At 44.4% G+C, this 19,305-nt stretch overlaps 2 protein-coding genes across 4 annotated transcripts; one reads left to right on the forward strand and one right to left on the reverse strand.

Annotated features, from left to right (window-relative positions):
• Window positions 1–484: 484 nt before the first annotated feature.
• Window positions 485–10,808, forward strand: cant1b (calcium activated nucleotidase 1b). The gene is made up of 5 exons (XM_080464892.1): window positions 485–784; window positions 5,984–6,517; window positions 6,595–6,735; window positions 7,740–7,943; window positions 8,624–10,808. The coding sequence occupies exons 2-5, from the start codon at window positions 6,043–6,045 to the stop codon at window positions 8,992–8,994; spliced, it is 1,191 nt and encodes a 396-aa protein (XP_080321018.1). The 5' UTR covers window positions 485–784; window positions 5,984–6,042; the 3' UTR covers window positions 8,995–10,808.
• Window positions 9,345–19,018, reverse strand: ogal (O-GlcNAcase like). Of its 3 annotated transcripts, XM_080464890.1 has the most exons (17): window positions 18,713–19,018; window positions 18,477–18,528; window positions 17,571–17,668; window positions 16,801–16,931; window positions 15,899–16,070; window positions 15,714–15,812; window positions 15,495–15,634; window positions 15,266–15,410; window positions 13,961–14,065; window positions 13,385–13,879; window positions 13,030–13,115; window positions 12,353–12,445; window positions 12,198–12,283; window positions 11,999–12,119; window positions 11,797–11,926; window positions 11,020–11,199; window positions 9,345–9,574 (listed from the first exon to the last, which is right to left on the reverse strand). In XM_080464890.1, the coding sequence occupies exons 1-16, from the start codon at window positions 18,774–18,776 to the stop codon at window positions 11,060–11,062; spliced, it is 2,157 nt and encodes a 718-aa protein (XP_080321016.1). In that variant the 5' UTR covers window positions 18,777–19,018; the 3' UTR covers window positions 9,345–9,574; window positions 11,020–11,059. The 3 variants fall into 3 exon arrangements, with proteins under 3 accessions (XP_080321016.1, XP_080321015.1, XP_080321017.1); XM_080464889.1 differs by lacking the exon at window positions 9,345–9,574 and having other exon boundaries at window positions 10,700–11,199; XM_080464891.1 differs by lacking the exons at window positions 9,345–9,574; window positions 17,571–17,668; window positions 18,477–18,528; window positions 18,713–19,018 and adding an exon at window positions 17,397–17,416 and having other exon boundaries at window positions 10,700–11,199.
• Between the last annotated feature and the right edge of the window lie 287 nt (window positions 19,019–19,305).

Below are 19,305 nucleotides of genomic sequence, written 5' to 3' on the forward strand. Positions count from 1 at the left end.
GGCCAAACCTACATTGCTGGACGTCACAGAAGTTTGGAGATTTTTAAGGGTGAAGGTGTGATTTGAGCGTACTCACCTCACCTGTATTGTTTACTCGTTTGTTGTTGGCACAAGAGATTTGGGTAATGCCTGCTTTCTGTATTGGGTTGCAGCTGTGAGTTAGTTTGGGTCTCAGAGTTTGGGCGTTTCTTGTGTGTATCTGCCTCTTCTTCTAAATGATGTAGACCGGCCATGGAAAATAATGATAAAAAGAATTTATTAATACATAAAAATTATTCTAACCATATTTTAGAATATGTTTCAATTGGATTCCAATTTTGTTATATTCACAAGGCTATAAAGCGTTGATCACAATTTAATGTCTTTGTGATAGTTTGTTTAGTTTTTTTTAGTTTCCTGGATGTTTTTATGTAAGATTTCTTCTTCTTTTTTTTTTTTTTTTTTTGCACATTTTTATGTAAAACACCAAATTGAACTGAGCCCCTGAACACAGCCAGCTGAACAGCAGGGATTAAATGACTATTATAGGCCGCCTGCGAAAGATATGTTGTGCTTTCCACCCTGTCACACTTGATTGAGCACTTTATTCTGGCTGTCACATTCCTACTCTGGTCGGGATTATTATTGCCTTGCGGGATTATTTGCGATGTTTGTGCGGTAAGAGGAGGCCGGCTCAGCGGCTCAGCGGCTCCCCGGGCAGGAGGAGCTAACTGCCGCGGAACTTCAGCCCAGCGCTCCGCCACATGTCCGCCCTCGCGGGCCACGAAGAGACCGTGTGAACCAGGTGAGTCACCGGATCAAACCCTCCTCGGGATGAACCGTGATCCCAGCTCAAAGCCTCTAATCCCGGGTTAAATCCACGGGAGTCTGGTTGAAGGATGCTAGCTGCCGTTAGCCACATGCTAACACAAAATGCCACACAACCGGCGTCTTTCATTTAAACTCTCACACTTTCTCAATAAAGTCCACATTTGTCAGACTCTTTCTAATCGTAACTCTTCCTAGGTTTAGGATGAGGCTGGTTTCAGTGACAGGAGGCGGGATAAAGTTTATTAAAGTGTCACGTTTGTGTCTTCGTGGCTGGCAGCTTTGAGGAGTTCTTACATTCTAATACGATATTTAATAAAAAAAAAAAAAAAAAAAACTTTCTGTCTCTGGTGAAACTGGTGAGGACAAACAAAGAGGACACTTTGTTCTGTTTATTCAGTTTATTGACTGGTCAAAAAAAAAAAAAAAAGCTCTTAGATGTTCCAGGTGCAGGGGCGGAACGAGAAACACCGAGTCCGGGGCAAAGACGAGTAAAGGCCCCCTTTAGCTCGGCCTGTGACCATAACGCATTTTACCGATAAACGATATTATCGTCAAAAATTCAGTTGAAGACCAAATTAACCACAAATGTATTAATATATCATAATAAAAAGTACACCGTTTCAAATGCAATGAACATTTTTCTTCTTTTTTTTTACCATTGTAATTGGAACGTCAAGAACTTTTAAATAAATAAAACAAACAAAAAACTGCACTTGAATAAAAATCACAAACAATGAAATAGAGCCCGTCTCTGTTGAGAAAAATAAACACACACACACACACACACACACACACACATTTTTGTAACTCGTCGCTTTAGATTCCAAATGAGAGTGAAGTGACAATATGCAAATGGCTGTGTGAACAATCTGACACGCAGCTTTGAAAATGTGGCTGATATTCACCACAGAGAGCTGCAGAAAAGTGCAGCAGATGTGGGCCGAGGCTGTTTCAATGCGCAAAAGCCTCGCTCCGCAGAATCGACGCGGTGGTTCATCTGAGCGAGAAAGAGTTTTATCGATGCAAATCGGACGTGAAAAGACGGACAGATGACGGACACACACACACCCAAAACGATAAATAATATTAAATAATTGAAACTCCCAGCTGGGAAAACTAGGTTAGGTGGTTATGTTTTAGGTGAGCATGTACAGTATGTCACAAAAGTGAGTTCACGCCTCACATATCTCCAAATATTTAATAATATCTTTTCATTGGACAACACTGGATAAATGACACTTTGCTCCACTGTAAAGTCGGCAGTGTACAGCGTGTGTAACAGTGTAAATATGCTGTCCCCTCAAAATAATTCAATACACAGCCATTAATGTCTAAACCGGTGATTAGTGAGTTACACCCCTAAATGAAAACGTCCAAATTGGGCCCACAGTGTCAATATTTTGTCTGACCACCATTATTTTCTCGTACTGCGTTAACCCTCTTGAGCATGGAGTTCACCAGCGCTTCGCAGGTAGCCACTGGAATTTATCTTTTTTCTCCTAATTTCTACTAAAGTAGGCTGTAATATGATGATATATCGAGGCTGAAAAAATTATAGAGTTAATTTCAATTACCTTCAGCCCCTTTTCTCACCATTTGAGTTTTTTTAATGATAGTTGGATGTCTCTGTTGTCTTGTGTGTCACTTTGCGTGTCTCGGTAGTTTTGCTTAGATAGATATAGGCCCTGCCTACACAAGCCAAAACAATCTTTATTCTCTACGGCATTCTTTTAAAAAATTCCGTCAACTTGTCAACATGAACACAGCTCAAAATGATGTAATACAAATGCCAGGCCTTTAGGTGGCACTGGAACTCACCAGATACACCAAAAACGCAGAAGAAGACACGGAGCACCCAGAAACAGAGATGAAGAATACTCCCGCTCTTCTTCGTAATCGACAAATTCAAATATATTTTTTCAGCACAACCTGGAGCGTGTAGTTCGCCATTTTTGTGGTTGATGATTGGTGACGACATCGTTTTGTTTTCGAGCTCCCATAACACTGTGGCGTGTGGATGATCGGCCAAAAAACAATGCAGGTACAAGAAACACGTGTAGATTGGCCTATAGAAGCATGCAGTGGTCGGTTTTTGCCTTCTGCTAAAGAAACCCAGAAACGCCTTTTGTTTTTTTCTATTCCGAAACAGTGGCTCATTAAACTACTCTATTTAGTGAAAGTCTATAATTGGCTATAATAATTTCTAATTTAGCAGTTAGCAGTACTACTTGCCGCGTTATGACCCGCCCTGCTTTGCCTCTGATTGGCGCGTCAGTCCTCGTGCTGCGCAGTAAACAAAGACGTTAACCAATCAAATCAGTCAATGCCGCGAGTACGAGCCAATCGGTGGCAGAGTAGGTCGGGTAAGGCCTTCGCCATCCTAGAGGTTAGAGATAAAAAATTAGGCAATTTGGCTCGAAGTACGCAACGCTGACTGAAAAATAAATGAGTACACACCATAAACCTGCTTATAACCTAGACCACACCTCTGGATAGATAATATACCTATATCTCACCGTGTAGAAATTTACTGTGTTTTCAGCAGCGGTACACACAGAGATACACACTCTTTACAGTTTTGTCATCATCCTCCTGTCAGCCACCACCTCCACAGGGTCGAGGCTGCAGCCCAGGACAGGGCCGCCCTTCTTCACCAGATTGTTCACACTGGTGTGTTTTGTTTGTTCTTGTTGTTCTGTGCCTTTGATTTGCTGTGCCGTACCTCTGTGTAGTTGTTGTGGTTTGCTTGAATTAATCTGCGTTACTGGCTGATTTTGACATTGTTTTGAATGTTTTTGTGTCTCCTTTTTGTCGTAGCTTGAAATATTCAAACATTTTCTTCCCCCAAGCCTGATTATTTGATGGTTGTTGTTTTTTATCTTGTCGGTTTGTGTTTTATATGTATTTGATGATGCATCCATTTGTAGTTTCTCAAGTTTTCCTGCTGTTGTGTGTCTTTAGTTTTTTTCAGTGCCATCTAATGTAATCTTTGTGTCGATTTTTGAATCGGTTGATTTTGGTCCCTTTGTTCATGTGAAGATTTTCCAGCTTACAAATTCAGAAAAAACGCAACAATCTCAAACTCCCAAAACAGAGTTTTTTGTCTCAATGCAGGTTGACGGTAGAGAGCATTGGAAGATAGAATAGAGAAGCAGTAAAGGTGAAATATGATGCTTCTGTAACTGGTGAATTAAAGACATCAGAACTCAGGCTGTGCGTCATTCAGAATGCAGGAGGACCCGTTTCCTGGAGCCTCGCTCAGGTTTAGTAATCACACTAATCAGTGATCACCACGACAGGCCTTCTGCACTCCCGTTGCCTCATTCTTAAAACTGCCACTCTGTCTGGGCTCCAGAGGAAAGGAGGAGAAACTTGAGACAACGCGATGGAGAGGGAAGGAGGAGACTGGCTGAGAGCAGCCGCCGGTGTGGGACGGTGGACTTTATTATGGGACGCGTGCGACGCAGAGCAGCATGGTGGCGGCGGCGGCGTGTTCAGGGGAGAAGAGGCAAAGAAAGGGTGAATAATAATTGCATTGTTCCTCCAGCTTACAGAGAGGCTGTGTTTGGGGCAGAGAGACGGGGAAATATGGGCCATACATGCAGGCGTGACAATAGGAGCAGTGTTTACTCACAAAGTGTAACTGGTTGACAGAGCTGCCGAGGATGCTGGGAGAATTTTAGACTCGCGTCAGTGTGTGTGTATGCATGTGAATGGGGTTTGTTTATGTCACTTACATTTATAACCACAGTTGAAGAACTTTCAGGGACTTTTTTTGAAGTTGTTATTGCTCTCAGAGTTTCCAAACGATGCCGATTTAATCACTTGAACGCCCTCCTAATGCCGAGCCGCCTACATGATGCCTCGCGTTGCATCATGCTGCTCTGAGGGGCTTAGTTCTTTGGTGTGTTGCGTCTTGTCTGTTTAAGAGCGCCAACGTTTCAGGACATGCACGGGCACTGTGTATTAACAGTGTAACAGCAGCACAGTGATTTAAAGAGTGACGCGTCAGCGTCTTCATGGAAACATCTCAGATTCCGTCAGACCTGTTACTTCAGATAGCTCCAGGAGACAGTTCAACAGAGAAAATCTTTGTGTCGTAGTCATGGCTTGTTACTGAGTGATTCCAGAAAGTGGTGACATGCATGTTGAATTCTAGAATGAAACATCTGCAGACAGAATCAAACTGAGCTTCTATAGTAAGGAAGTCTGCAAGCAGACAGCTGACCCTGATTAGACTGTATCTCCTGATCAAGTGTGGTTTGTTTTGTCCGGTTAACTGTAGAAAATAGATTTTTTTTTTATTTTGAAGACAACACTTGTGAGGAAGAAGACGTGCCTGCTGCCTCCTCACTTTTCTCCCCGAGTAACAAGACAAAGCTCTGCTGTGATGAACAATAGAAACAAAAAGCTTGTTCAACCGACTCGTGCTCCAACCTCCCACACAGATTTTCTTTTCAACTTCCTTTTATAATAGTAAAGCTGAGATCAAACAAAACCAAATAACAGGAGATGATCAGTTGCACACATTGTCACCCATCTCCACCTCTCCTCCTCATCTTCTCCTTTTATGTGCCGTTTTCTAAAACGTGAATCCTCACAACTTCTTTCTCCTCAGATACAAATTCCCTCCGTCGTCTTGTAATATAATGAATTAAAACAGTCTGACATGGACCTTAGTGTGTGTCTGACACATCAATCAGTCAATATAGAGTATTAGAATACAACTAGGATGATTAAATAAACTTTAACTTAAACTTTAAATGAAAATTTGCTTTCGTTCACAAAATATACTTAATCCGGCTTTTTAAGCCTTAAATTTTCAAATCCAGTTTAATTAAATCGTCTTTTGTTATTATTTGTTCTAAACTACTTGAATGAGAATTTTAATCAGTGATTTGTCTTTTTGCAGTTAAAGCTTTTAGCCGTTGTTGGTTGAAGCTGATGATTGAAAAGACATGGACATGTTTATGTGATCGTTGGTTAAAGCTAGTTGAAATCATTTCTGTTTTCTAAAGGACTTGGATTTCACCAAAATGAACGACATATTTAATGAACACGTCAATGTCAACCCAACAATAACAAATATGTTTTCATTATTTTTCTGTTTTGTGTTGTCCCACGTCCTCCGTCATGCCGCTGTCCTCACGGTCCTTTCTTGGCTCGTTTCCAGGCGACGGCAGCAGCCGTCAAACGTCCACAGTGAAATCCAAGGATGAGGACGACACTTCGATGACCTCTTTTGGTATCGCCGTCCGAGGCCTCCCTCTGGCCTTGGCGTCCCTCAAGAAAGTTGCCTCCTCCGACTCGCGCGTCCACCCAAAATGGCGTGCGATCACTGTAGTGACCCTCTTGGTGTTGGTTCTTTTATTGTACCTGCACCGGAGGGCGGAGGACGGGAACGTGTCGAGGAGAAGTCACTACTGGACCAAGCTGTACGGTCCTCACACGGCCAGCGAGGGCCGAGACAAACCGTACAACAGCACGTACCCGTTAAGCCCCCCGGAGAAGACCTGGAGGGGGACCCGCTACCGCATCGGGGCGATCGCAGACCTGGACACGGCATCGCGGAGCTCCAAGGACCAGACGTGGTTCAGCTACATGAAGACTGGTCACCTGACCGTCTCCGAGGTCGGCGACGTCCTGGAGGTGGAGTGGGACGAGGAGCTGGTCACCTTGGAGAGTCACCTCGCTGAGAAAGGACGAGGTACCGGGGCTCCATCACACGCTGCGGCAGCAGATGTGCTCAGGAGCTCCGAGTCACGTGGGTCTACTCCGCCGCAGGTATGGAGCTGTCGGAGCTGGTGGCCTTCAACGGTCGCCTGTACAGCGTGGACGACCGCACGGGCGTGGTGTACCGGATCGACGGCGGCCGGGCCGTGCCCTGGGTTATATTACCTGACGGTGACGGCTCAGTCTCCAAAGGTCAGCCTTCAACACAAGGCTTCAATAGTGAAATGATTTCACTAGTGAAGCAGATTTCCACACTCAAACACACTTTGCACTCTCACCTTCGGCTTCTTCACGACACTTCACCGCAGAAAGGACAAGTTTGGGAATCAAACCGCCAATATTTGGATTAAAGACGACCCACTGAGCCACAGCTGCACCAAATGGTGATTAAAAACCCCCGAGTGGTTATTCTGACCAAATATACTAGAGAACTTTTTAAACTCCATTTAAAGATTAACTGTAAATGTTCAGTAAGGCCGTACAATAGTCCCCATTGGAATTCTAGTAATTCCAACCCCACCGTGTTTCGTGCGTTCATTTATCTTTTACAATCTTATTATCTAAGTCAGGAGTGTCAAACAGACTTTAGCTCAGGCACCACATGCAGCCCAATTTCATCTCGAGTGGGCCGGACCGGTAAAATAGTGCCATAAAAACCTTTAAATTTAAACTTTAAAGTTTCTCTTTGTTTTAGCGCCGAGTATACGTGATAAAATTTTCTATTTTTTTCACAAAAACAAAACAATTACGACTGGAATTGACTACAATCTCAACATAAAACCAATTTAAATGAAAGCTTCTGGTGCAAAACAGCGAAACGTCCAGGAAACTTCTGCTACAGCTGATGCATTCTGGGTGTTTTTACAAACTCGCGCCGACAACATGTTTGTGTGGCTAATGCTAGTTTGCTCACTTTCATGGCAGCATCACTGATATTTCAGTTCGGGTCTCAGTGTTGTGTCGCTTCTCTTTGAGTAATTTGTTAAAAAAAAATTTTTTTTAATTTTGACACTTTGCTTGGTGGTTTGGCAGATTGGAGCCTCTTGTGGGTCCATTTTGGACCAGGGGTCTTATGATTAACACCCGTGATCTAGAGCTAGGTGAACTCTGTATGCCCAGATGCAACATGTGACGTGTCCCTTCAGGTCTCAAGGTTAAAGGGAGCCCCTCAGTCGTCTGGTTTTGTTTCCCTGCAGGATTCAAAGCGGAGTGGCTGGCGGTGAAGGACGAGCACCTTTTCGTCGGAGGCCTGGGAAAAGAGTGGACCACGACCTCTGGGGAAGTCGTCAACAACAATCCAGAGTGGGTGAAAGTCGTCGGCCTCAACGGCGACGTGAAGCATGAAAACTGGGTGCCGTACTACGACGCCCTGCGGAGCGCCGCGGGGATCCAACCACCAGGTGGGTGGGTGGGTGGAGGGGGGGGGGGGGGGGGGTGTCAGTCCAGTTTGATCTTAATCAGGCTGCACAACTAAAATAACATTTATATAACAACAACTCCGAAAGCTTCTTTTTTAGTACTAAAAATGTCTTTGTTCAATGTCTGTTTACAAAACTTAAACAAGTTGACATTTAGAAACATAAGTGCAATTTCAACATGACATTTTTAACAATGCCTGAAGTATTAGTGAAGTATCAAAATCATGTCATTTATTCTGATATTTTCTTTTTGAGGTTTTATTGCTGTAACATGTGACTGGACTCGGTGTCGACAGCAGGAGTGTCAAACATAAGGCCCGTGGGCCAAAACCGGCCTGCAAGAGGCTCCAATCTGCAAAACCACCAAGACAATTATTATTATTATTATTATTAAAAGTATTCAGTATAGCCTATAGCAACAGCTATAGGTGAAGTTTTCTGGAAGTTTCACTGTATTTTGCACCGGGTTTCATTAAAATGAGCTTTATGTTGAGGTTGAAGTCATTTTACATAATAATTATTTAGTTTTTGTGACAGAAGAAACCATAACTCACAGTTCAGTCTGGAACCGTTTGAAACGCAGCCTACAAAATAAAATGTGTGAATTGTACGTCCTTCCTTCACGCAGCCTCTTTATTATCTGACTCCTTCTCGCTCGGCAGGCTACCTCATCCATGAGTCTGCGGCGTGGAGCGAGAGCCTCCAGCGCTGGTTCTTCCTCCCTCGCCGGGCCAGCCACGAGCGCTACGAAGAGACGGCGGACGAGCGCCGAGCCACCAACCTGGTCCTGTCCTGCCCCGCGGACTTCGGCTCCGTCACCGTGCGGCACGCCGGACCCTTCAACCCCACCCACGGCTTCTCCTCCTTTAAATTCGTCCCGGACACGGACGACCAAATCATCGTGGCGTTAAAATCGGAGGAGGACGCCGGCAGGATCGCCACCTACATCATCGGTTTCACGCTGGACGGCCGGGTGCTGATGCCCGAGACCAAGATAGGAAACGTCAAGTACGAAGGGCTGGAGTTCATCTAATGACTCCAGTTTAAAGAAGAACCAAAGAGGAGGCGAAAGGAGAGGACGATTATTTGCGTTCTGTTAAGTTCTCCGACAAAAAGATCACAGGTCAGTCTGGGTACAGTTTAAAATCCAGGTACAGTCGTCACCAGAACTCATCTGTGTGCTGGATTAAATGCACTTTAGGGGGTATTGTGGCCGTTTTTAAATTTCACAATCACTTCTCAAATGAGTCGGACGCGATGTGGGAGCAACCATTCTTCTCGATCAGGGGTGTCAAACGCAGATCATCAGTGGCCTCATTCAGCCCAGAGGGAACCCGGAGGAGCCAAAAGAGAGACGAATAATTCAAAACAGTCATTATTATTGTGGGAACATAATTTATTTTGAACAACTCACCCACATAACGTGACTTTAATGCCGTTTCACAAGCAAAAAGCAGCATTGATGCAATCTGCTGTTCACCTCCAGTTCACGTGAATATATTCTGAAAAGCAGTATTTTTAATTGGTTGTAATATTTACAGAGAACTCGTCCATCCTCCATGTTTGACGCCCCTGCTGTCGATGGTTCGACCCCGTCCACGTATCCAAGTGTCCTTGTGTGAGACACCAAAGTTCCTCTCAGATGATGCTTTTTGCATACGAGTGTGTGTTTAAATACTAAAACTAACGGTGAGGTGCTGATTTTACCACCTCTGATGCTCTTAACTCCTGACATTCAGGAAGTGGGATCCAGGCGTACAGGCTTACTCCCACAGCTTGAGAGGGACGACTATTGTCTATAAGTCTTTGTTCCGCCACCAAACAGGCAGTGTTCCTTTTTATTAAAGCGACGTATTCAAATATCAGGTCAGACAGCCTCAGAGGAAAACGAGGATTGAACATTAAACTGATTCTAGATCAGCGGTCTGCAACCTTGATGACCGAATGATTTTTAACACCAAGTCAAATTTACCTGGAGCCACAAAACACGTTGAACCTTTAAAATGAAGCGGCTAAAGTTTCAGATACAGTCGTTCTTAAACGCATACTAAAGCTATCTCACGCTGCATTTATGAAGTTTCAATTACAATTTAGGAAGGTAAACATTTCATTACATTTTCAGCAGTTTTTGTACCATTCTAATGGTTTCAGCTTTCTTTTCTAACATTCTTTAGATGATTTTGACATTTTAGAATAGAATTGAATAGAAATACTTTATCATTGTTCCACACATAATAGAAAGTTGAATACCAAATGAGACGGCATGAAAATTAAATAAGTCACATTAAAAAAGAAAGAGAAGCTTAACGGTGACTGATATAAGCACAGAAAGAATGAAATTAAAGAAAAGACAGAAATGTTATTTACAGGGAGGAGTTAGAGCGGAAGAAAGACCATTTTAACCAGTTTGTCTTTTCTAAGCAGACAGTTTTTTTGTTTTTTTTTATACATTTTACTAAACTTTTTAATCATTTGAGCATTTTTCCCACATTTTACTCTGCCTTTTCTTTTTTAATCTTTATTTTTTATCAAAAAGATAAAAGTCATTCTGAAAGGTACCGGTGTGTAATTAAAATGAATCGGATAAAGCGTGTCTTCAGGTATAATTCAGAGAAAGCTCCAGAGCCGCAGGTTGCAGACCTGTGATCTAGATGTTCTCCTGTTACTTGACCCGTTTTTCCTCATCTGATCTGGAAACACTTTGCTTTTCTCTCATTTCGGCCTCGCTGACCTCTAAGACGGCCCGATAAACCTCTGGGGCCAAACACCAGCTGTTTATTTAAAGATAAATTATTAATATATTCCCCTTCTAATCCCTCAAAACAAATATAATAAAGTTTCTTGTTTAAATGCCTTCTGGTTATTTGTTTGCGTTGCACCTTCACTGAAATCTCAAAAACACAACAAACATTCAATATTAACATCTTTATTGTGCTGGAATGAAACGTTTCCCTCCAGAATAATCATTTTGAAATCATGATTTAACAGCAGTTTGTCGAGCGTTTTGAGAATCTGGTCGATCACCCAGATTATGTCAAATGAGAAATGAGATTTTAACCTGCGGGTGTTGGCGGTGAGGTTGGTGGTAAGTGGCGGTTTCACGGTAGACTTGCTGCCATGATGACGACGTCTCCAGGAAGACCGCCCGCCTGGATCGCTCTGAACGAGCCCAGCCTGGAGTAGAACTCAAGCATCCTGCGATCGCTCGGCCTCAGGTCACAAAACACGCCTCTGGACCCTGAACGGGAGGGGAAGTGAGTCACCGCTGCCACTTTGAAGGAGAAACACACTTTCTAATATTTGTTGTGAAGAAAAGATGTCAAATCAGCTCCAGTCTGAAGCTCAAAAACAACTTTACTTAAAAGTGCTTCAAGGAGAATTTGATTCAAAATGTACCATGTTTACAACTAATTCCTAGATCAGAATGATTAATAACTTAGTACACTTTAATGTAACTCGGTTTAATTGTACTTTTGAGAAGATTTCACAATCTATTGCAGTTTGGTTTCAGTCTAAATGTACAGAAAGACATACAATCATTCAAACATGTTTTTCTAGAAAGAAAAAGAGGAATCTGTTTATGAATTAAAGATTTTTAATGAACTTAATGCCTCTGGGAAGGAAAAGTAGCACCAACTTGGCAAAAAATTACTCAGATGAGAGAAAACTGTGTGTTAAACAGCTTAAAGGACAGAAATCCCAGATTTCTTTGTTCAGTTTGGGTTAAAACTTTTTTTTCCGCTTCATCAGTTGACTTGCTGACTCAGCAGCTCCTCCTTGTGGAGATTTTGAACAGTTCCATGAGGCGCATCAGGAATCCTGAGGCTGGACTCACCACTGATCCTGATGGAGGACAGCAGCTGACCAATCATACGCCTGGCTGGGGCCGGATCGGCGACCCGGGGAAGAACCTGCACTGAGACCAGGGAGGGGAAGTCCTCCGAGAACGCCTCGCTCGCCGCCCGCTGCGGGAGGGAAACGAAGCTCCTCACTTTTTCATGTTAATTTTGTGAAAAACTTTGGTTGGTTTTGTTTACCTGAATCTTGGCTGCGGCCGATTTGGCGTCGGTGAGCGCCACTGCGTAACCACACATCCCGATCTCGTCCTCCAGGACGAGGCCGCACTGAGGAGACGGCGAGATTTCACCTGCTGACAGGCTGGTGAAACGGGAAGGTCAGGGAAGGTCAGCCTGGCGATGAAAGCTTGAAGAACGAGGAGGGAATTAAATAACCAACCAGTCGCTGAGGAGTGGAGGCTGAGTCACAGACGCTTCGTCTTCTCCTTCTCTTCGCATCTCTCTGGAGATCCTCTGCAGCTCCATCTGATACGGGACAGGAAGTTGATACAAGATGGCCTCTGGATGTCAGTGTGCTGCACGTGCCGCCCTCACCTTGTCCTCGGGGCAGTAGGGGCGAATGCTGTACACCGCCGTCGTGGGAGGATGTCTGAACAGATCCCTGTTCCCGTGTCCGGGCAGCATCCGCTGCAGGGACGTAAATAAAACGCCTTCATCAAAGCTGCCGGAAGTTCAAACGAACTCGGGGAAGAAGCGTCGAGCTGCGAGTGTCTCCAAACATCTTCTAGATAACTTCTTTTACTGCGAGGATTTGATGGATTCAGTCAATAACACTGAGAAATACTGGAAAAACTGCACAGCTTCTATATTCTATCCCCATTAAAGTTAAAAAAAAACCAAAAAACACCAGCCTCGTCTAGTAGACTTGAATTCAACCTGCCGGCACTGAAACCAAATCGACGCCTTTCAAACACGACGCAGATTCACATGACAGCAAGTTGATTAGTTGGTTTTTAAATCCACTGGAAGGAGCACGAGACAGATTGGTTTTTAATTGTCAAATTCCCTGCAATCAGGACGGTTTCAAATCAGCTTCTAACGTGTTCATGTTCTTATCTTTCTGGTTTGCTTCCAAAGAGATCTACAGCGTCTTAAAAAAGGGCCTATCAATCAAGGAAGTGGTTGTAATGACTCATACTACTGGTTTTGTGACGTTCATCTGGTTTGTCTGCAATGTGGAACGTGAATCAGGTTGAGTTTGCTCGGGTTACCTGGAACTCTCCGGAGAGCCCGCCTCTGAAGCCCCAGGGTTCAGGATCGTCGTTCATCAGCTGGGCCGAGGCTCGAGCGCGACCTCCTGTCAACACCAACAACAGCATTGAAAACTAACAACGGAAGAAAGCGAAGCCCAGGAAGCCGTCGCGTCGATGTTGGAAAACTCCAGACATCCGTCGTCTTTTCATTTCAAATTCAGTGTTTCTTTAATATTTTCACGCGTCCTGTCGTTTTTCCTGACGTGTTTACACAGAGCGAGGCTCATCGTAAATAGGATGGAGTCAACAAGATTGTTTACTACTTTGTGGCTGCTGTATTTACTCCTTCGCGGCACCGAGGCGGTGAGCTCACCGAGCGTCTTGACGTAGGCTCGAGCCAGGCCCACGCCGCTCTTGATGTCGCAGATGTAGGTGTACAGGTCGTACAGGATGCGGCGGTTCGGGGCGTTCGACAGCCGGTTGAACATCTGCACCACCGCGTGGCACATGTCGTCGAACTGCTGCGCCCTCCGGCGCCACTCGGCCGTCTGCCCGGCCGTCGGCGAGTGAGCCGGGCCCGCGGGGACACGCTGGTCTGAGTCCGAGGGCGTTGCGGATGTCAGCGGGTCGGCGGCGGCGGCCCGGCTGTCCGTCTGGAGCCAATCCAGCTCCTGCAGCATGGTCCTGGCCGTGGCGCCGTGCTCGTACGGCAGGTAGAAGAGCTCCGACAGCAGCTCGAGGTCGTCCAGGGTCAGAGGCTCGGCGGTGTACAGCGGGTTCTCCTCGGGTCCGGGGACGTACGGACCCTCAGACATGTCCGTCTGCATGGGCTCCTCGTCGCACAACTCCTTCTTCAGACGGCGCGGACCTGGACACACGCCACACTGCTGTGATTCGCCGTTTCTCTGCGTTTGTCCACATCAGGATGTCGAGCTTCATGAGGTTTTACCTCCTGGTTGGTCGGCGGTCATGAACTCCTGCAGCCAGTCGGTCAGCGCCAGACTCAGCGCCTTCTGGGGGCTGTAGCTCCAGTCCTGCTCCTCCTCGCCGCCTGCTGCAGGGCACACACTTCAAATTCCACTTTTTATCCTCAACTTGTCCGATTTCATTCTCATTTTACTTATTTGCATGACAGTGAATATTTAACATTCTTCATTCAGACACAATGACATTTTATTATTTGCCAATTATTTACTCCTGATTTTTGTTGTGGTTTGTCAAAACCACTTGGTGAATGGTTTAGATAAATGTATTACTGCTACTACTACCAATTTTCCTTTTAAAAAGAGACTTATCAACATTATAGGCAGTCACAGGCTGTAATTCTTTGGCCAAAGTTATTTGTGTCCTTCACATGTCATTCCACTGTCCGACTCTTCAGTTTCATTATTAATTCTAGACGGTTGTTTGAAGATCTTCATGGTGACGTAGTGGTTAGAACTCTGGAATTATATCAAGGAAATCCAGACACTCCCTGCACATGTGTAGGATTTATATAAATAGGCTGATTTGTGACGTGAACCTCGCTGCAGATGAGAATTTGCATTAAGATGGACTGACTGTCCAGGATGGATCTGACCTCCACAGATTCTTAGTTAAGATCAAATCAGCTGAAAAACTCAATAAATATCAGAGCACAGTGAAATAATCCGTCTCTTTTAATTATATATATATATATATATATATATATATATATATATATATATATATATATATAATTCAGTTATTTATTTACTTTCCCTTCGTGCAAGCGCAGTATATCTGCTCAATAATAACTCTGGGTATAATATCTATTTATTTTTCTATTATTCTGCACTTATTTTCCCACCTTCATAGACTTTGTTTGATCTGCAGCGTCACATGCTCCGGAGCTTTGCTATTCTAGGTGAGTGTCTTCTTTTTTTTTTTCTGAATTGGGTGGGACGGGGTGGGGTGGGACGGGGGGGGGGGCAGTTAAGTTCATTAGATGTCTGAATTTATACATGTGTATTAAAAAAAAAAAGGAAATGTCAATGACTGTACAGATCCCTTGTACTGTGCCTGTCAACATTTAGAAATAAAAACAGTAAAAAAAAACAAAAAACCTCATCTCAAGAATTTTTATGAAGTAAAGTTCACTCACTGCATTTTACTAGTTTTAAGTCATTTTCTTCTCAGATTTCGTGTAAATATCTTATGTTTGGGCTACATCGGAAAAGGAAAACAAAGATTAAGACGCATCTATCTGTCAAAGGAATGAATCTTGTTGACTGACCCATGTCCACGTCCCTCGGCCCTCCGTCCGCGGCGGCTTTACACCACGTTGCCAACGTGTGGACGGCCACGAAGTTTGAGTGAAACTCGCAGTTGGGGTTGGTGAGCACGCCTCTCAGTTTGGGAATCAGGTCAGTGGGTCGATCCTTCACCAACAACATCAGGATCACTCAACAAAAAAAACCACCAAACGGCGCTCGGGCAGACCAACACCACACACGGGAATTCACCTTGTAGGGTCCGAGAAACAGCCTCTGGGGATCGTAGTCGTTGGCGTGAATATTGTCCCAGATGACCGGCGGCCTCTTCAGCACCGCCGACACCTCCTCGATGGACTCCACGGAGATCTTGTGCGACACCACTTTTGGTCCTAAAGGACCCGAGAGGAAAGAGTTTGAAAGCTGAAGAAAGTTCATGGGGGTCAAAGTCGTCGGTTAAAGGCAGCGTACCGGTCCACAGCACGTCGATGCCCGGCAGGAGCGTCTGTCCCACAGTGTGCAGGTAGGAGGACTGGGACACGCTGGGGGTGCAGAAGGCGGCGCAGTAATCTGCAGACACACAACGAGCAGGGAAGATGTTAGGATTTGCCACGTCAGGAAATGGGGATGTTGTTCATTCGTCTCGAGCCGAGGACCTGTGGGGCAGAAGAGGAAGCTGTGGGGTTCCCCGAGGTGCCGGTACACCTCGTTGGTGACGGCCGCCTGAGCGTGGGCGAAGGAGCCGAAGGTCCGCCGGTCGGCCGGACACATCTCCGACTCGATGTCGTCGAAGAGCAAAGAGAAGGAGCTGCAGCCAAACCCCTTCACCTGGACGGGACACAGGTTCGGCACGGCCATCATCACTCCATCACTTCATCACTTCATCTCTTCCTCCACTAGAAGTTCTGAATGCTTCGTACTGCAGAGGCACCAAACGCTCTCTGCTCATCACAGACCGTCATTATGAGTGAATCACCAGCCCCTCCATGTAATCAGGCGTTTACACTGATATCATCCGGATCGTTTCCTTCTTCCTCTTAAATAATTACTCCACTGTCAAACACCTCTTTTTCTTCTTCTCTCCATACCTGCTGCTTTGAACGATTTTTGCACACTTCCCTCTACAGTCGTTTGTTTGTTTTGTTTTGTTTCATCGAGCGTTTTTCTTTTTCTGTATTTGGTATAATGTATATTTTACTTCTTTTTTTTAACCTCTCTGCCACTATAACATGTCAATTCCCCCATTGTGGGATGAATAAAGTACAATCTAATCTACTTTAATCTAGATGATGAAAGCTGAACGACTGTGACCCTTCGCCACGAGGATTGGACATTCCTGACATGTCAGACGGGAAAATAGAAGCAGGTTTAAAAAAATATACATAAAGCAGCCGCATCAGGTCCATTTTCTAAGTTTGATTTATTCAAGAGTTGAACCTACCACCTCCAGCAGAGTTCAGGAGATCAGATTCCTGCTGACCTGTGACAAACCCTCAGAGCCCTCGAGACACAAACAGCCAATCAGACCGTCTCTTTTAGCTCCGCCCCTCGTCTCTACCTGGTCCAGCTTCTTCTTCAGGGCAGCCACTTCTCTGGGGTTGGAAAATGTGATGTCCAGACCGGGAGAGATCGCATAGATGAACTCCACCTCGTGCTGCTTCGCCGCCGATATTAAAGCCGTCAGTTGTTCTGGGAAGAGAAGAAGTGAACCAAAAACTCGGTTTTCAGCATCATCAGTCAGACAAAAGCAAAAGTACCACTGCTGCTTTTCTCGTTATTTACTACTTCTAATGTTACATTTTCATGCTTTTGTATTATGTTCCTGGGATATTCTAACTGTAAAGTAGAGGAGGTCGGTTAAAGTCCACTGACGGCAAGATAACAGACAACAGTTTCAATAAACTCCAAAAAGTCAGGCTCATGCTGCAGTTCGACGTGTTTCTAATGACGTCCAGGCGAAACGCCTCAAACTGAAAGATTAAACGTCTCTGAAGAGATAACGATGATGTGACGAGCCACAATCTTAATTTTCTAGTTAAAGTGTGTTGAGGGGTTTAGTTTAGTTTTCACATGAATTGAATGTTGACGCTCAGAAAGCAAGTATCCTCAAATCACAACTACCTGTGAAAGTATTGTAGTAACTATGATAGTTACCCGGCATGGAGACACGCCGGTCGGGCGGCACCGTCTCATTTACTGGACCTTATTTAGTCCACACGTTATCAAACACACCACCGTGTGGCAGGAAGACGCCGTCCCTCCTGTTACATGGTGGACACTTTAGATCTATTCATTGATGCATTGCAAAATGTGTTTTTATAAACTCACCTGCCTCCTCCGCTGAGTACAAGTCCCTCCAGTACATCCTGTGTTTGTAGTCGTCTTTTGGGGCGTACAGGTACGTGTTCAGCCCCCACTTCTGCTCCCTGTGCGACGGTCAAACATCCAGTGAGGCGACTTCCTTTCATCATTTTTAATTTAGTTTATCACGTCTCGCCATTTCATTCAATAGTTCTATTGTGTATCCTCCTGTACCTGAATGATAACCATAGCAAAATAAATAAATAAATAAATAAAGTCTACGGTCCAGATGTGGAGAGCAGGATATAAGATGTGAAGCTCCAGCTCTTATAATTGGGGATTCTCACTGATAAGAAAACAACAACAAAAAACAGAAGTGTGCGCATTTTAAAAGGCTTAAATGTAGGGATCCTGAATACACAGCGACCTCTTGTGGTTCATGTCGTGCAGAACAGTTTGATTTGAACAGCAAGATTCAGTATTTTTGATAATATAAGTATCAAACATGAAAATATGACATTGAATAGAATATTCCCAACCACAACAAAACATTCCGTGGCCTCAAATTAATATTTCATGGCCATGAAATCTTCATTTGTGGACATAACGTAGTAATTTCAGAGCACAAAATAGTCATTTCTGGTCACAAGATGGTCAATTGTGGCGACAAAATAGTGAAATGAGATGATGGAAAATTCATTTGTGGCCATGAAATACCATATCGTGACCTCAAATTAGTACTTTGTGACCAGTAATAATACTATAATCTATCAGTGTGTTAATAGTATAATGTTGCCTCAAATAACTATTTCTGGGGCTCCATATATGTAATACACTGTATAGATATATTTGTTAAACTGTGGAATTAAACTCTCACTGATGAACTTTCATTCAAGCTGTTAAATCCAGGTGACATTGTTCCAGTCCCCCCACCTCTTAAACAGCTCGGTCCTCTGCTCCATAGTCCATGGACGTCCATAAAAACCTGCAGTAAACAAAGGTCAAAGGTCAAAGGTCAAAGGTCAGCTTTCTCTCAAACTCTCACAAACGATCCATTCCTCCAGTCGTTATTACTACATCGAGGCAGGTGAAGCTTGGCGATCACATGAATCCCCTGGGATCCATCCAGACCCCCCCAGAGGTCTGGAGGTCCAGGTCGGTCCTCTCACCTTCCACCACGCCGCTGATGAAGCGTCCGGTCCCGGACCGAGTTCTGCTGCCTGGTTCCGACATGGTTCTGATGCTGCTGCTCTTTATTTTGGTTTCTTCCTCTTTATTCAGGCGGAAGCTGCAGCGGCTGTCATCGCCTTCAGTTTGACTCACGTTCAGTCACACAACAAGAAACACAGGAAGCCGCTAAACTGTCCGATGGAAGGAAGAAACAGGCTTTATTATCTTTATGGTCTTTATTGTCCTCAGTTCAGATCAGGGGCGCGTGTTTACGTCTGAGACTTCCGTGTGGACGTCTTAAAGGGACAGTGTCCAATTGAACCTTAAAGGGACAGTGTTCTTTATAACCTTAAAGGGACAACGCTCTTCATAATCATAAAGAGAGAGTGTTATTCAAAACCTTAAAGGGACCCGTGTTATTCAAAACCTTAAAGGGACAGTGTACTAAAAAAACTTTTTCTACTTCTTTCAGAAAAAACAAAATTTCCAGTACCCATCTGAACTCATTTCTGTTTACTGAAGGTTTGATACAAAACTGCAAATTTGATAACAGATTAAATAAGGCCTCATCAACCACTCCACTGACTTTTAG

This window comes from Lipophrys pholis (assembly GCF_963383615.2).
Source record: "Lipophrys pholis genome assembly, chromosome: 5".
Taxonomy (NCBI): domain Eukaryota; kingdom Metazoa; phylum Chordata; class Actinopteri; order Blenniiformes; family Blenniidae; genus Lipophrys; species Lipophrys pholis.

What these genes read in the sequence shown, in the direction of transcription:
- ogal (XM_080464890.1), bottom strand. Translation starts at nt 18,776, where the DNA reads ATGTCGGAACCAGGCAGCAGAACTCGGTCCGGGACCGGACGCTTCATC. An exon ending in GACCGCCGACCAACCAGGAG is followed by an intron (nt 13,880 to 13,960) that starts GTAAAACCTCAT and finishes GCGTGTGTCCAG; the next exon opens with GTCCGCGCCGTCTGAAGAAG. An exon ending in AGCCTACGTCAAGACGCTCG is followed by an intron (nt 13,116 to 13,384) that starts GTGAGCTCACCG and finishes TGGTGTTGACAG; the next exon opens with GAGGTCGCGCTCGAGCCTCG.
- cant1b (XM_080464892.1), top strand. Translation starts at nt 6,043, where the DNA reads ATGACCTCTTTTGGTATCGCCGTCCGAGGCCTCCCTCTGGCCTTGGCG. An exon ending in CCTCGCTGAGAAAGGACGAG is followed by an intron (nt 6,518 to 6,594) that starts GTACCGGGGCTC and finishes ACTCCGCCGCAG; the next exon opens with GTATGGAGCTGTCGGAGCTG. An exon ending in TGACGGCTCAGTCTCCAAAG is followed by an intron (nt 6,736 to 7,739) that starts GTCAGCCTTCAA and finishes GTTTCCCTGCAG; the next exon opens with GATTCAAAGCGGAGTGGCTG.